Below are 16,930 nucleotides of genomic sequence, written 5' to 3'. Positions count from 1 at the left end.
GAATGCAAGCCACAGAGGCTACCTATGCTCCAGTAGATGGCCCTACACCAACGGTCATACAGGCATCACAAAGTGACTCAGTGGGTTTTTAAAAAGAGCACATGAAGCTAGAAGAAGATAGTGCTAGGAGGAACAGAGAAGCAGCCCTGACTCAGCTTGGCCCTGCTGGCTCATCTCTGAGCTGCTCCCTTATCCTCTGTCAAACCCTTTTAGTTTCCCCCAAGTGTTTAGGCTTGGTCTGCTATTTCCTCTCTATGTGCCATCCTGTTTTTATAGCTAGGAAGAGATGGCTTTTTTTCTCTCCCAAATTTAACTATGGTCTCTAGCATATGATTCCTTAGTATTTATATCTGAACTCACCCCTGACCCCCACCCCAAGAACTGACCAAGCACAATCTAGACACTTACTAGACATCTTCAGTCAAATGCACAGCTGCTACAAAACAAAAATGTTCAACATTCAACTAATAGTCTCCCTTGATTTTTCTAGACCGGTTAGTTCTTTCAGGTTTCCTATTTGAAACTCACATTTTCAGGTGGTTGGGCTGTGGTCTTGATCAACTTTATTTTTACTCTCTACTTAAATCCCCTCTGTTGGAAGATCCTCTAGCTTCCTCCTGGTTGAGCCTTGTGCTCTCCCCCTTTTCTCTTCCTATTCAGACCAACTTTCCCTATATTCTTATAAAAGCTGAAGCCTCTAAATTTTATTCTTAAAAGTATACATTGCTGAACGCTAAAGCTTCCTGGGTCTCACTTCTGATTATATCCACTTTAGTTCACTCCAACTGAGTGTCTGCTACTCTGTCAGTATATTCCACAGTTACCTAGTTCAGACTACCTTTTCAACCATGTATCCCTTCCTATGAGCATACCACACACTTTCTTGCCCCATCAAAATTTGGACACTCCTTTTTCATATGTGTTACAGACCTTCAGGACATTCTGCTTAGTTTGTCAATGGCGCTTTTATTTATTTTCACATCTGTCAAATCAGATTCGTCTTCCTGAGTCTTTCACATACTGTAACCTTTTTCAGTGATTTTAAGGTTTACAGTGTTCCTCTACTGTCTTAATTGTGCTAATTTCTTCTATAAAATATTCATCATAAATATCTACATATTATAGTACAGTGTATGCATCATTGCTTGTAACAGAAGAGTACTGTAGACAATGAAAATCTCAACTGACATTGAGATTCAATTTATAGAGAAACTAAACAGTGTACACATATGAAAGACTTGAAAATAACACACATAAAAATATTGAGTAGTTGTTAGGTTCCCAAATCTGAACCATGGCCTTTGTTGACCAGTCCTGTGGGGTATACTCAATAAACTATCTCTGTCTGACTGAAAAAAAATTGAGTAGTGATAATTTGTGTTTATAGGGGTAGTAAAGTTATGAAAGAGTTTTAAACATATTAAATTAAAACTCAGTATTTCTTAGTATTGGATGATGCTTGTCAATGTTGTATATTACACTTGAATTTATATTATATGTAATAAAATTACATGCAGTAACTTCTAAGTAAAAATTAAAGTGCTGAAATGTGGGCTGGAATATAGCTGAGTAGGTAGAGTGCTTGCCCAGCATGCACGAGGCTCTGGGTTTGTACATTCAATTTCCCAGCACCACATAGATATTGAGTATAGAGGTTCCCTTCTGCAATCCCAGTACACAGAGGCAGAGGCAGAAGGATCAGAAGTAGAAATGAGTTTGAGAACCTAGATTACATGATATCTAGTCTCAAATGAACAGACAAACACGTAGAGAACTGCATTGTTAGTTTTTAAGTGTATACTTGAGAGTCAAGGATGCAGTAATATTTATCACCGTGTTTCCTCTGGCAAATATATATCACTGAATTTAGGTTGTACGTGGTCGCACACAGTCAACAGGGCAGTATTGGGACAGATGTTAAGTGCTTTTACACAAATGGAGCTGAGTCAGTTAATTCTCTTTTTTCATAATAAAACAAGTTTAATTTATTTTGTGCTTAGTTTTAATGGAAACCAACGAAGCATAAAAGGTTTATATTTGTTTTGTGTTGTTCTAGGTGATGCCGATAAAAGAGCCATGTTTGCCAAACTGGAGGATGAAATGACCACGTAATTATATATAATCCTTACTATTATCTTATTAACATTTCTTCATTGATCTAATTACAGTAATATAGTTATAGTTTACATTATAATAATAAAATTAGAAGGTCTCAGACTATCATTATTAGTTTTCAAGAAATACACATTATAGTTTTTAAAAAATGTTTCTATCATTAAATATATTAAGGTTAACCTTCAATTAAACTTATGTATGCACTTGAAAAGATAGCATAACATATACACAGAAATTAGAGGACTTTAAAGTAGCTCTTTAGATATATTTGAATTCACAATAGTTATTTTCAATGGTTTCCTAGTGAGTAGTTTGCTTTCTGGGTATTTCCAGTCATAATGCTAAGATGAGCCAACAGAAATTCACTTCTAAACAGAAAATACAACATCCTAGAAGAAATGTAGTCATTCTGGCCTTAAGTACATGGATGGATTTTTAATTTTGTTAATGATTTATGAATATTGGCAGTCTGTGCAAGAGCTGTGTAATAGATGTCCAAAGGTATGTGCTGGCGAATCAGACGATAATGATTCTGTATTTTACTATGATTTCTCTAATAGTTTTAAAGAAAGTTGAGACACAATAACATTTTGAAAGATGAACATTAAATACTTATAACTATTACTGTGAGGAGGCATATTTTTAATAAGGAGAAATTCTACTATCTTAAATGTCTAAAATGTATTACATTAAAATGCAGTGGTATTTCACTGCATATGTTTTACTTGTTAAATGGGACTTCCTTTGAACTCTTTCTTGCACTATCACTTGTACAATAATTAATCTTACAGCTATATGTTAACTAAAATGTAATGTTCCAGTTGCATCTTCCTTAATAAGTATAGATTATAACATGTAGCTTGAAGGCGGATTTGCTTAGCAACATTTTTTTTAATTTTTAATATTTATTACGTATTTCCTCAATTACATTTCTAATGCTATCCCAAAAGTCCCCCATACCCCCCCCACTTCCCTACCCACCGATTCCCATTCTTTTGGCCCTGGAATTCCCCTGTATTGGGGCATATAAAGTTTGCAAGTCCAATGGGCCTCTCTTTCCAGTGATGGCCGACTAGGCCATCTTTCAATACATATGCAGCTAGAGACAAGAGCTCCGAGGTACTGGTTAGTTCATCATGTTGTTCCCCCTATAGGGTTGCAGATCCCTTTAACTCCTTGGGTACTTTCTCTAGCTTCTCCATTGGGAGCCCTGTGATCCATCCAATAGCTGACTGTGAGCATCCACTTATGTATTTGCTAGGCCCTGGCATTGTCTCACAAGAGACAGCTATATCTGGGTCCTTTCAGCAAAATCTTGCTAGTGTATGCAATGGTGTCAGCGTTTGGAAGCTGATTATGGGATGGATCCCTGGATATGGCAGTCTCTAGATGGTCCATCCTTTCATCACAGCTCCAAACTTTGTCTCTGTAACTCCTTCCATGGGTGTTTTGTTCCCAATTCTAAGAAGGGGCATAGTGTCCACACTTTGGTCTTCATTCTTCTTGAGTTTCATGCGTTTAGCAAATTGTATCTTCTATCTTGGGTATCCTAAGTTTTGGGCTAATATCCACTTATCAGTGAGTACATCTTGTGTGAGTTCCTTTGTGATTGTGTTACCTCACTCAGGATGATGCCCTCCAGGTCCATCCATTTGCCTAGGAATTTCATAAATTCATTGTTTTTAATAGCTGAGTAGTACTCCATAGTGTAAATGTACCATAACTTCTGTATCCATTCCTCTGTTGAGGGACATCTGGGTTCTTTCCAGCTTCTGGCTATTATAAACAGGGCTGCTATGAACATAGTGAAGCATGTGTCCTTTTACCGGTTGGGACATCTTCTGGATATATGCCCAGGAGAGGTATTGCGGGATCCTCAGGTAGTACTATGTCCAATTTTCTGAGGAACCGCCAGACTGATTTCCAGAGTGGTTGTACAAGCTTACAATCCCACCAACAATGGAGGAGTATTCCTCTTTCTCCACATCCTCGCCAGCATCTGCTGTCACCTGAATTTTTGATCTTAGCCATTCTGACTGGTGTGAGGTGGAATCTCAGGGTTGTTTTGATTTGCATTTCCCTAATGATTAAGGATGTTGAACATTTTTTCAGGTGCTTCTCTGCCATTTGGTATTCCTCAGGTGAGAATTCTTTGTTTAGCTCTGTACCTGATTTTTTAATGGGGTTATTTGATTTTCTGGAGTCCAACTTCTTGAGTTCTTTATATATATTGGATATTAGTCCCTTATCTTATTTAGGATAGGTAAAGATCCTTTCCCAATCTGTTGGTGGGTTTTTTTTTTTGTCTTATTGATGGTATCTTTTGCCTTGCAGAAGCTTTGCAGTTTCATGAGGTCCCACTTGTCAATTCTCGATCTTACAGCACAAGCCATTGCTGTTCTATTCAAGAATTTTTTCCCTGTGCCCATATCTTCAAGGCTTTTCCCCACTTTTTCCTCGATAAGTTTCAGTGTCTCTGTTTTTATGTGAAGTTCCTTGATCCACTTAGACTTGACCTTAGTACAAGGAGATAGGAATGGATCGATTCACATTCTTCTACATGATAACAACCAGTTGTGCCAGCACCATTTGTTGAAAATGCTGTCTTTCTTCCACTGGATGTTTTTAGCTCCCTTGTCGAAGATCAAGTGACCGTAGGTGTGTGGGTTCATATCTGGGTCTTCAATTCTATTCCATTGGTCTACTTGTCTGTCACTATACCATTACCACGCAGTTTTTAATCACAATTGCTCTGTAGTAAAGCTTTAGGTCCAGCATGGTGATTCCACCAGAGGTTCTTTTATCCTTGAGAAGAGTTTTTGCTATCCTAGGTTTTTTGTTATTCCAGATGAATTTGCAGATTGCACTTTCTAATTCGTTGAAGAATTGAGTTGGAATTTTGATGGGGATTGCATTGAATCTGTAGATTGCTTTTGGCAAGATAGCCATTTTTACAATGTTGATCCTGCCAATCCATGAGCATGGGAGATCTTTCCATCTTCTGAGATCTTCTATAATTTCTTTCTTCAGAGACTTGAAGTTTTTATTATACAGATCTTTCACTTCCTTAGTTAGATTCATGCCAAGATATTTTATATTATTTGTGACTATTGAGAAGTGTGTTGTTTCCCTAATTTCTTTCTCAGCCTGTTTATTCTTTGTGTAGAGAAAAGCCATTGATTTGTTTGAGTTAATTTTATATCCAGCTACTTCACCGAAGCTGTTTATCAGGTTTAGGAGTTCTCTGGTGGAATTTTTAGGGTCACTTATGTATACTATCATATCATCTGCAAAAAGTGATATTTTGACTTCATCTTTTCCAATTTGTATCCCTTTGATCTCCTTTTGTTGTTGAATTGCTCTGGCTAGGACTTCAAGTACAATGTTGAATAGGTATGGAGAAAGTGGACAGCCTTGTCTAGTCCCTGATTTTAGAGGGATTGCTTCAAGCTTCTCACCATTTACTTTGATGTTGGCTACTGGTTTGTTGTAGATTGCTTTTATCATGTTTAGGTATGGGCCTTGAATTCCTGATCTTTCCAAGACTTTTATCATGAATCGGTGTTGGATCTTGTCAAATGCTTTTTCTGCATCTAACGAGATGATCATGTCGTTTTTGTCTTTGAGTTTGTTTATATACTGGATTACGTTGATGGATTTCCATATATTGAACCATCCCTGCATCCCTGGGATGAAACCTACTTGTTCAGGATGGATGATTGTTTTGATATGTTCTTGGATTCAGTTAGCAAGAACTTTATTGAGGATTTTCGCATAAATATTCATAAGGGATATTGGTCTGAAGTTTTCTATCTTTGTTGGGTCTTTCTGTGGTTTAGGTATCAGAGTAATTGTGGCTTCATAGAATGACTTGGGTAGAGTACCTTCTGTTTCTATTTTGTGGAATAGTTTGTGAAGAACTGGGATTAGATCTTCTTTGAAGGTTTGATAGAACTCTGCACTAAACCCATCTGGTCCTGGGCTTTTTTTGGTTGGGAAACTATTAATGACTGCTTCTATTTCTTTGGGGGATATAGGGCTGTTTAGATCATTAACCTTATCTTGATTCAGCTTTGGTACCTGGTATCTGTCTAGAAACTTCTCCATTTCATCCAGGTTCTCCAGTTTTGTTGAGTATAGCCTTTTGTAGAAGAATCTGATGGTGTTTTGGATTTCTTCAGGATCTGTTGTTGTGTCTCCTTTTTCATTTCTGATTTTATTAATTAGAATGCTTTCCCTGTGCCCTCTAGTGAGTCTGGTTAAGGGTTTATCTATCTTGTTGATTTTCTCAAAGAACCAGCTCCTTGATTGGTTGATTATTTGAATAGTTCTTCTTGTTTCCACTTGGTTGATTTCGCCCTTGAGTTTGATTATTTCCTGCTGTCTACTCCTCTTGGGTGAATTTGCTTCCTTTTGTTCTAGTGCTTTTTGGTGTGTTGTCAAGCTGCTAATGTGTGCTCTTTCTAGTTTCTTTTTGGAGGCACTCAGAGCTATGAGTTTTCCTCTTAGAAATGCTTTCATTGCGTCCCATAAGTTTGGGTATGTTGTGGCTTCATTTTCATTGAATTCTAAAAAGTCCTTAATTTCTTTCTTTATTCCTTCCTTGACCAAGGTATCATTGAGAAGAGTGTTGTTCAGTTTCCACGTGAATGTTGGCTTTCTATTATTTATTTTGTTATTGAAGATCAGCCTTAGTCCATGGTGATCTGATAGGATGCATGGGACAATTTCAATATTTTTGTATCTGTTGAGGCCTGTTTTGTGACCAATTATGTGGTCAATTTTGGAGAAGGTACCATGAGGTGCTGAGAAGAAGGTATATCCTTTTGTTTTAGGATAGAATGTTCTGTAGATATCTGCCAGATCCATTTGATTCATAACTTCTGTTAGTTTCACTGTGTCCCTGTTTGGTTTCTGTTTCCATGATCTGTCCATTGGTGAAATAGTGTGTTGAAGTCTCCAACAATTATTGTGTGAGATGCAATGTGTGCTTTGAGCTTTACTAAAGTTTCTTTAATGAATGTGGCTGCCTTTGTATTTGGAGCATAGATATTCAGAATTGATAGTTCCTCTTGGAGGATTTTACCTTTGATGAGTATGAAGTGCCCCTCCATGTCTTTTTTGATAACTTTGGGTTGGAAGTCAATCTTATCAGATATTAGAATGGCTACTCCAGCTTGTTTCTTCATACCATTTGCTTGGAAAATTGTTTTCCAGCCTTTCATTCTGAGGTAGTGTCTATCTTTTTCTCTGAGATGAGTTTCCTGTAAGCAGCAAAATGTTGGGTCTTGGTTTGTGTAGCCAGTTTGTTAGTCTATGTCTTTTTATTGGGGAGTTGAGTCCATTGATATTAAGAGATATTAAGGAAAAGTAATCGTTGCTTCCTGTTATTTTTGTTGTTAAAGTTGGCATTCTGTTCTTGTGGCTGTCTTCTTTTAGGTTTGTTGAGGGATTACCTTCTTGTTTTTTGTAGGGTATGGTTCCCGTCCTTGTGTTGTTTTTTTCTGTTATTATCCTTTGAAGGGCTGGATTCGTGGAAAGATAATGTGTGAATTTGGTTTTGTCGTGGAATACTTTGGTTTCTCCATCTATGTTAATTGAGAGTTTGGCTGGGTATAGTAGCCTGGGCTGGAATTTGTGTTCTTTTAGTGTCTGTATAACATCTGTCCAGGCTCTTCTGGCTTTCATAGTCTCTGGTGAAAAGTCTGGTGTAATTCTGATAGGCTTGCCTTTATATGTTACTTGGCCTTTTTCTCTTACTGCTTTTAGTATTCTATCTTTATTTAGTGCATTTGTTGTTCTGATTATTATGTGTCAGGAGGTATTTCTTTTCTGGTCCAGTCTATTTGGAGTTCTGTAGGCTTCTTGTATGTTCATGGGCAACTCTTTCTTTAGATTTGGGAAGTTTTCTACTATAATTTTGTTGAAGATGTTTGCTGGTCCTTTGAGTTGAAAATCTTCATTCTCATCCACTCCTATTATCCGTAGGTTTGGTCTTCTCATTGTGTCCTGTATTTCTTGGATGTTTTGAGTTAGGATCTTTTTGCATTTTCCATTTTCTTTGATTGTTGTGCCGATGTTCTCTATGGAATCTTCTGCACCTGAGATTCTCTCTTCCATCTCTTGTATTCTGTTGCTGATGCTCGTATCTATGGTTCCAGATTTCTTTCCTAGGGTTTCTATCTCCAGTGTTGCCTCATTTTGGGTTTTCTTTATTGTGTCTACTTCCCTTTTTAGGTCTAGTATGGTTTTTTTCATTTCCATCATCTGTTTGGATGTGTTTTCCTGTTTTTCTTTAAGGACTTCTACCTGTTTGGTTGTCTTTTCCTGTTTTTCTTTAAGGACTTCTACCTGTTTGATTGTGTTATCCTGTTTTTCTTTAAGGACTTGTAACTCTTTAGCAATGTTCTCCTGTAGTTCTTTAAGTGAGTTATTAAAGTCCTTCTTGATGTCCTCTACCATCATCATGAGATATGCTTTTAAATCCAGGTCTAGCTTTTCGGGTGTGTTGGGGTACCCTGGACTGGGCGAAGTGGGAGTGCTGGGTTCTGATGATGGTGAGTGGTCTTGGTTTCTGTTAGTAAGATTCTTACGTTTACCTTTTGCCATCTGGTAATCTCTGGAGTTAGTTGTTATAGTTGTCTCTGTTTAGAGATTGTTCTTCTGGTGATTCTGATTAATGTTTATCAGCAGACCTGGGAGACAGGCTCTCTCCTCTGAGTTTCAGTGGTTAGAGCACTCTCTGCTGGCAAGCTCTCCTCTTACAGGGAAGGCGCATAGATATCTGGTGTTTGGACCTCCTACTGGCCGAAGAAGAAGGCCCAAAACAGGACCTTTCCCAGATACTGTTTTGCTTTGGCAGGTCACAGAAGTTGTCAGCTTCTGTGGTGCACAGCTTAGCAACATTCTTATAGGTTGCTCTTGGAAATGTAAAAGGCTGGCTGTGTGTTATATGTCTATTTTTTTAATCTAGTACTTGGTATGAGCATTTTTATTCAAAGATAGGAAGTAACAAATATTTAAAATATACCATATCTTATCCTTCAGTTCATTTTGCCTTGAAAGAGTGTGTTTCAGTGACAGAGCATCTTCTTAGCATGGATGAGATCCTAGGTCCCACCCTATGCACCAAAAAATCAATAACAAGAAGCAGGGTGTCTATTTAATGTATACATGGACTACTTGGTGAAGCCATAGGACTTTTATCTATAGATATAAGTTTCAGTTTTCAGTTGTCAGTCATCTTCCAAGCTCTGCTAAACTAATAGTTCAAAAGATCAGGGGACCATCTCCACCTCTTGGTTATACTTTCTAATAAGTTCCATCAGTCTTTCCCTCCTCTAAGGTGCATAGAGCACCCTCAAGGCTTTGTCAATTGATGCTGACATAACCAAAGTAGAGACGACTACAACTACAACCTTAACTGATGTGCTAGCACACTAATGATCTTTCAAAGTCACCGACACTCTCTGAGTAATTATTATGGACTAGGCCCTGGCCTGAATGTATTTCAGACATATTGCATATTCTTATCTCCAAAATACACAATTGAAGTTCAGGTTATTAAGCATCCTGAACTACAGGGTAGTTAGATGACGAGCTGGGATTTGCCTCAAATCCATTCTTCAATATTGCCAAAGACATAGGTGGATGCTCATCATTACTGCTCCATCCAACAACCTCTTGTTTGTTAAGGATGGGGAATACCCAGAAAACTAAAGAAATAAAACTAAATTGTGTTTAGAGAGAGGGACTGGTTTGATACCAGCATTACAATGTTCTTGTTTTTCAGGTACGCCTACTATTACACCGGGATTGGTGCTGGTGTGCTCATAGTTGCCTACATCCAGGTTTCATTTTGGTGCCTGGCAGCTGGAAGACAGATACACAAGATTAGGCAGAAGTTTTTTCATGCTATAATGAATCAGGAGATAGGCTGGTTTGACGTGCATGACGTTGGGGAGCTCAACACCCGGCTCACAGAGTGAGTACTTCGTTGTATGCTGAGGTCAGATGTGGTCTTGTTCTTCATGCTGTGAAGCAGATACCACCAGCTCTATTAGGTGTGCTGGTGCATAACTGAGCAGAGTAAAGCCCTGTGGACAGTACCTGTGTCTCACACAGCTTCTTGTTCACAACTGGCAAGGAATGGGAGGTAGGGAGGGGACTCCTGCTTGCCTGGCACTGAATAAGGGGTTAAGCTTGCAGAACCAAGACTGAGCACAGCAATAGTGCGCAATGAAACAACAACCTGGCCTGTCTGCCCCACTGAGCACTATCCTGCCAGGGCTCCATGGCACCCTTGGACAACAGTGGAAAGAAGGAAGGGGCTCCTGTCTGTCATCCTCTGCTTCATGGAAGACATGATGAACTCAAAGATTGTGTTCATAGAGGACAGAGCCATATGCACACAGCAGAAATCTCTGAGCAGTTTGGAATTTCATAGTGAATAGTCTTCACATCCCATGTTTGTAATCTGAGGTCATGTGGACCACAGAACACTGTTAATGACAAATCTCCTACTGACAGCTTTCCCCCACCCCCACTTTCCCAAAGAAGTAGTCATACCAAAGATACTAGGCATAGATTAATGTACTGTTTCTTGACAAAACAACACTAGGGGGAAAAATTTAGGGGAAAAATGTGTATTTGCAATTCTGACATCACATGTAACACAATCTCTTTTTTCTTTTAGTGATGTTTCCAAAATTAATGAAGGAATTGGTGACAAAATTGGAATGTTCTTCCAGGCAATGGCAACATTTTTTGGTGGTTTTATAATAGGATTTACCCGTGGCTGGAAGCTAACCCTTGTGATTTTGGCCATCAGCCCTGTTCTTGGACTGTCAGCTGGTATTTGGGCAAAGGTAGGTGAAGTCCATGAGTCCAGATTTTAAACTCTTTCCCATGATCCACAGAAAAGTCTTTTAACTACAATAACTCTGTCAGTGAATTTTATATACAATTTCACTCTCTTTGTTAAAATAATAGCAGGATATTTTATCAGCTGAGGATAAAATATCAGCTGAGCTAGCCCCATGATACTTCATGCTGTGTTTAGCCGTGTGATTATTTATAAAAACAGATGAAAAAGAGAGAGAGAAATCTTAAGTTTATCCTTTGCCTTCGTGGGAAAAGATATGCTAAACCTATAAGATCGAAAATACCTGTCTTAGTGACGTTTCTATTGTTGTGAAGAGATACAATGACCAAAGGAGCTCATATAGGGAAGAGCTGGGATGCCTTACAGTTTCACAGGGTTAGTCCATTCCCATTATGGCAGAGCACATGGCTGCAGGCAAGCAGGCAGGCACAGCACTGGCACAGTGCCTGAGAGCTTCATCTTTATCTGTAAGCACAAGGCAGAGTGGTGGGGCAAGGAGATCTAACTAACTGAGAATGGCATGGACTGTTTAATCCTCAAAACCCACCCCAATGACACACCTCCTCTAAGGCCACCCCTCCTAATCCTTCCCAAAACAGTCTCACCAACTGGGAACCAAGTATTCAAATGTATGAACACATGAGTGTCAGTCCCAATCAAACCACCACAGCCACTAATATGTGACTGTGCCAATCTCTTTACAGAAAGTAAAAATTCAAATTCAGTCAACAGCAAATGTCTCATTCAGTTTTCAGTTTTAATGTTTAATATGTTTATAGATTACATTTACTTATTCTATAAATTGATTTTACCATTTTATCATAGTTACAAATGGTTCTGTGTATATACATACACAATATACACATACTACATACATATATGCATGCATACATACATGCATGCATATGTGAGTGATTATATTTATTTAAATCCATTGCAGTAAAAATAACTTGTGGAACTATTGTCTAGTCATGGACACATGTAAACCTATAACTTCTAGTCATGTTATTCAGTCATGAAGACACAGAAGTTCTTCACTCCATGCACATGCCTCTACCAATTCTGCAATTTATTTTCCATGTCTGAGTCAGCATGCAACTCATTTTATAAGACCACTTAATGCAAGTGTACCTATATGGTGGAAAGATTGGCCCAGCATATAGATTTTCCGTAATTACATGAAAGATATCAGAAGTCAAAATCCACCCAAATGACACCTATGTAACATGGAAGTCGCTGTCACGATGAGAAGCCTCGGGAGCTCTTCCCTGTCAGGTGGATGTTGAGTTGTTATTGAAAACAGTAACTCTCACTGACTGAGCATCTGCTATGTCCACCAGATACCTGTGAAGCGTAGGCATCAGCTCACTTAGCAGGCAGAGTAACTGAAGTCCTGAACACTGTTAATTTGTTACCCAGGGAAACATGATGGGCATAGTGTTCCTGGTTGTTATCAGTTAGCTGAGAGCTGGCAACGCTCCTTATTCTTAATTGATTTTTCTGTTTAGTAGAACATTGAACAGATTAAGTGGAAATTCTTCACAACAGGACTTAATGAAAAACTACTGATTATTTACTCTAAGTCGGGAAAACACACTAGTACTTAATTTTTTAATAACTAATCTTATATTGCTTCTGATACTATTTATTTAATGAAGACAGCCCTTGGCTTTTATTTTAATCTCTGCTCTTTGATAATCTTTCTATATCTATAAATATATATTTATTAATCTTGCATTTTGGCTATATTAAAAATGATTTGTCCTGGTTCCCAAATATTATAGACAAAATGTCCCAAATGTGATAGAAAGGCCCATCGTTCCCAGAACCAGGAGATGCCACAAAACACCCCCATATACACTTAATTGGTCCACACACATAAATAAGATATTGAAATGATCAGATTATAATTTTTAAATAACTACCATAAAATGCTTCACTGATTTATAAAATCATTTGAAACAATAGCAAAAACTCACCAGCCAATAGGAAATTATTAAAAAGAAAAAAAATACAGCAGAGAACTGAGAGACATAACAGTAAAAAGAGCCGTGCTGTATGGATTCTTCCAGTCTATTCAAATGGAAATTATACAGTAGAATATAGAATATTCACAATCAGTGAATCTGAAATATAGAAAACCAGGAGAGCCTCAGAGTCATGTGTGACAATAATAAAAGATTCATATCATTGCCTTGGGTCTCAAAAGAAGAGAAAGTGTATAGCGCTTTCGACTAAGTCGAAGACCTGGTGGCTGACAAACAGAAAAATCAGGTGCAAGAAGTTAGTCTGACCCCAAGCAGGATAAAATCAAAGAAGTCCATGTCAGGACACATCATAACTAAAGTGCTAATGGCTAATCACATAAGGAAGGTTTGTGTGTGTGTGTGTGTGTGTGTATGTGTGTGTGATAAGACAGAAAAGGGAGGGAAATCTCATATTGGGGTGGATGACTAATAGTAAGCTAAACCCAGTAATATAAAAAAAGAATTATAAATTATGGCCACATGAGATTTAGTTCAGCTATGTAAAAATGGCACAGCACTTGAAGATCTATGTAATCTACCCTACTTTATACTAAAGAAAATAAACGGCCATATCATCTGACAGAACAAACGTCTGACAACATGCAGAACTCAGGGATGTTACCTGTCAGAAGGTAAGAATAGAAGAATGCCACTGCAGTTCTGAAGTGCCATTCAGATATCCCCATTAGCTATTGAATGGTGGAAGGAATCTCCCCCCACCCCACCAGTACTGAAATAAAACATTTCTGACTTCATTTTCATTGAAACACTGGAACTCTAGCTGCTGCCATAAGACAAGAAAAAAAAAAAAAGGCATATAGATTGGTAAGGAGAAAAAGAAAACTATGAATTTCTGAAAGCAGTTAATGAAGCTAGAAAACATGATCTTTTTGTTTGTTTGTTTCTCTTTAATCTTTTATTGGTTATTTTGTTTATTTACATTTCAAACATTATCCCCTTTCCCGGTTTCCCCTCAAAACCCTCTTTCCCACCCCACTCCTCCCTGCTTCTATGAGGGTGCTTCCCCACCCTCCCACTCACTCCTGCCTCACCGCTCTAGCATTCCCATACACTGGAGCATTGAGGCTTCTCAGGACCAAGGGCCTCTCCTCCCTTTGATGCCCAACAAGTTCATCCTCTCCTACATATGCAGCTGGAGCCATGGGTCCCTTCATGTGTATTCTTTGGTTGGTGGTTTAGTCTGTGTGACAACTGAATAGAAAGGCCACAGAATACCAGATCAACTGTATTTTTTGCAGATCCTGTTAAATATGTAGAAACTGGTGTTGGTGGAAACAAAAAATGTCAGATGTTGGAGGAATATAGAGAAATTGGATGGAAACTCTGAAAGACAATCTTGCTATTGCTTAAAGCTTTAAAAAAAATCTTTATGTCTGTGAGTGCTTTACCCGCATATGTGTATGTCTTAGTTAATGTTCTACTGCCATGAAGATACCCCATAGCCACAGCAACTCTTTTATTTTATTTTATTTTTTAAATTTTTAATTTTTTTTTTTTTTTTTTTTTTTTTTGGTTTTTTGAGACAGGGTTTCTCTGTGTAGTCGTGGCTGTCCTGGAACTCACTCTGTAGCCCAGGCTGGCCTCGAACTCAGAAATCCGCCTGCCTCTGCCTCCCAAGTGCTGGGATTAAAGGCGTGCGCCACCACGCCCGGCTTAATATTTTTTATTACGTATTTTCCTCAATTACATTTCCAATGCTATCCCAAAAGTCCCCCATACCCTCCCCCCCACTTCCCTACCCACCCATTCCCATTTTTTTGGCCCTGGCATTCCCCTGTACTGGGGCATATAAAGTTTGCATGTCCAATGGGCCTCTCTTTCCAGTGATGGCCGACTAGGTCATCTTTTGATACATATGCAGCTAGAGTCAAGAGCTCTGGGGTACTGGTTAGTTCATCATGTTGTTCCAACTATAAGGTTGCAGATCCCTTTAGCTCCTTGGGTACTTTCTTTAGCTCCTCCATTGGGAGCCCTGTGATCCATCCAATAGCTGACTGTGAGCATCCACTTCTGTGTTTGCTAGGCCCCAGCATAGTCTCACAAGAGACACCTATATCTGGGTCCTTTCAGCAAAATCTTGCTAGTGTATGCAATGGTGTCAGCATTTGGAAGCTGATTATGGGATGGATCCCTGGATATGGCAGTCTCTAGATGGTCCATCCTTTCGTCACAGCTCCAAACTTTGTCTCTGTAACTCCTTCCATGGGTGTTTTGTTCCCAATTCTAAGAAGGGGCATAGTGTCCACACTTTGGTCTTCATTCTTCTTGAGTTTCATGTGTTTAGCAAATTGTATCTTCTATCTTGGGTATCCTAAGTTTTGGGCTAATATCCACTTATCAGTGAGTACATATTGTGTGAGTTCCTTTGTGATTGTGTTACCTCACTCAGGATGGTGCCCTCCAGGTCCATCCACACAGCAACTCTTTTAAAGGCAAACATTGAATTGGGTTGACTTATAGGTTCAGAGGTTTAGTCCATTATTGTCATGGCAGGAAGCATGGTGGTATGCAGGCAGACATAGCCAGAGAAGGAGCTGAGAGTTCTACATCAGAATTGGAAGGCAGACATTGGGCCTGGCTTGAGCATTTGAACCCTTAAAGCTCACCCCAGTGATACACTTCTTCCAACAGGACCACACCTACTCCCACAAGGCCACATGTCCAAATGGTGCCACTCCCTAGGGTTGGGGCCATTTTCATTCAAACCACCACAGTATAAATACAACATTTGTAGTCTGGTACCAAGGCCAGAAAAGGGTATAAAAGCCCCGGAAGCTGGAGTTACAGGTGGTGTGAGCTACCTGACATGGGTGCTGGGAACATAACTTGGTTCCTCTGAGAGAATAACATGTGCTCTTAGCCATGGAACCTTCCCTCAGCTCTTCACTGTTTCTTATAAAACCAAGCATGCAGCTATGGTTTGACCTAGCAATCACATTCCTGAGTGTTTATCTACAAGGAAAGAAAAGGATGCTGACGTTCAAACCTATACATCCTAGTTGACAGCAACTTCCTTCTGGAGTGAGGTCCATCTCTTCTTCAACAGATGAACTAGATAACTAGTACATGCCTACTGTGCAGTAGTACCACCCAGCAAAGTCATGCTGACTCATGCAGCAAGCTATATAGGTTTCCAGAGAATTACGTCAAGTGAATTAATGTCTAGTCCTAAGAGCAACATACTATTTGATTGCATTTGTGTGACACCCTTTTCCTCCTCTTCCTCCTCTTCCTCCTCCACTCCTCCTCCACTCCTCTTCCTCCTCCACTCCTCTTCCTCCTCTTCCTCCTCCACTCCTCTTCCTCCTCCACTCCTCTTCCTCCTCCACTCCTCTTCCTCCTCTTCCTCCTCCACTCCTCTTCCTCCTCCACTCCTCTTCCTCCTCTTCCTCCTCCACTCCTCTTCCTCCTCCACTCCTCTTCCTCCTCTTCCTCCTCCACTCCTCTTCCTCCTCTTCCTCCTCCTCCTCCTCCTACTCCTCCTCCTCCTCCTCCTCCTCCTTCTTCTTCTTCTTCTTCTTCTTCTTCTTCTTCTTCTTCTTCTTCTTCTTCTTCTTCTTCTTCTTCTTCTTCTTCTTCTTCTTCTTCTTCTTCTCCCTCTCCTCCCCCTACCCCTCCCCTCCTTCTAAATTATTTTATTTATTTACATTCCAAATTTTACCCCCTTCCTTGTCCCCCCTCCCAGAGTTCTTCACTCATTTCCTTCCCCTTTGCCTCTGAAAGTGTGCCTCCCTAACCACTCACCCTCTACCCACTTACCCACCTACTCATCTCCATCTCCCCGCCCCCAGTATCCCCCTTCCCTGGGGTACCAAGTCTCTACAGAATTAGGTGCATCTTCTCCCACTGAGAAGGCAGATAAGGCAGTCCTCTGTTACATATG

The 16,930-nt window shown here is 39.4% G+C and overlaps 1 protein-coding gene across 1 annotated transcript in view; it reads left to right on the top strand.

Moving 5' to 3' along the window:
* Positions 1-16,930, top strand: part of LOC110295101 (ATP-dependent translocase ABCB1) — a 171,023-nt gene that overhangs the window by 100,895 nt on the left and 53,198 nt on the right. Inside the window, exons 6-8 of the mRNA XM_021163577.3 lie at positions 2,057-2,108; positions 9,908-10,099; positions 10,811-10,982. Coding sequence (XP_021019236.2) covers positions 2,057-2,108; positions 9,908-10,099; positions 10,811-10,982 — 416 coding nt within the window. The remainder of the gene's footprint in view (positions 1-2,056; positions 2,109-9,907; positions 10,100-10,810; positions 10,983-16,930) is intronic.

The sequence above is a fragment of the Mus caroli genome, unplaced genomic scaffold (genome assembly GCF_978045245.1).
Source record: "Mus caroli unplaced genomic scaffold, Mus_caroli_1 scaffold_4, whole genome shotgun sequence".
Classification (NCBI taxonomy): domain Eukaryota; kingdom Metazoa; phylum Chordata; class Mammalia; order Rodentia; family Muridae; genus Mus; species Mus caroli.
The sequence above is the reverse complement of the archived record's forward strand: the minus strand, read 5'-3'. Positions and strand labels throughout refer to the sequence as shown.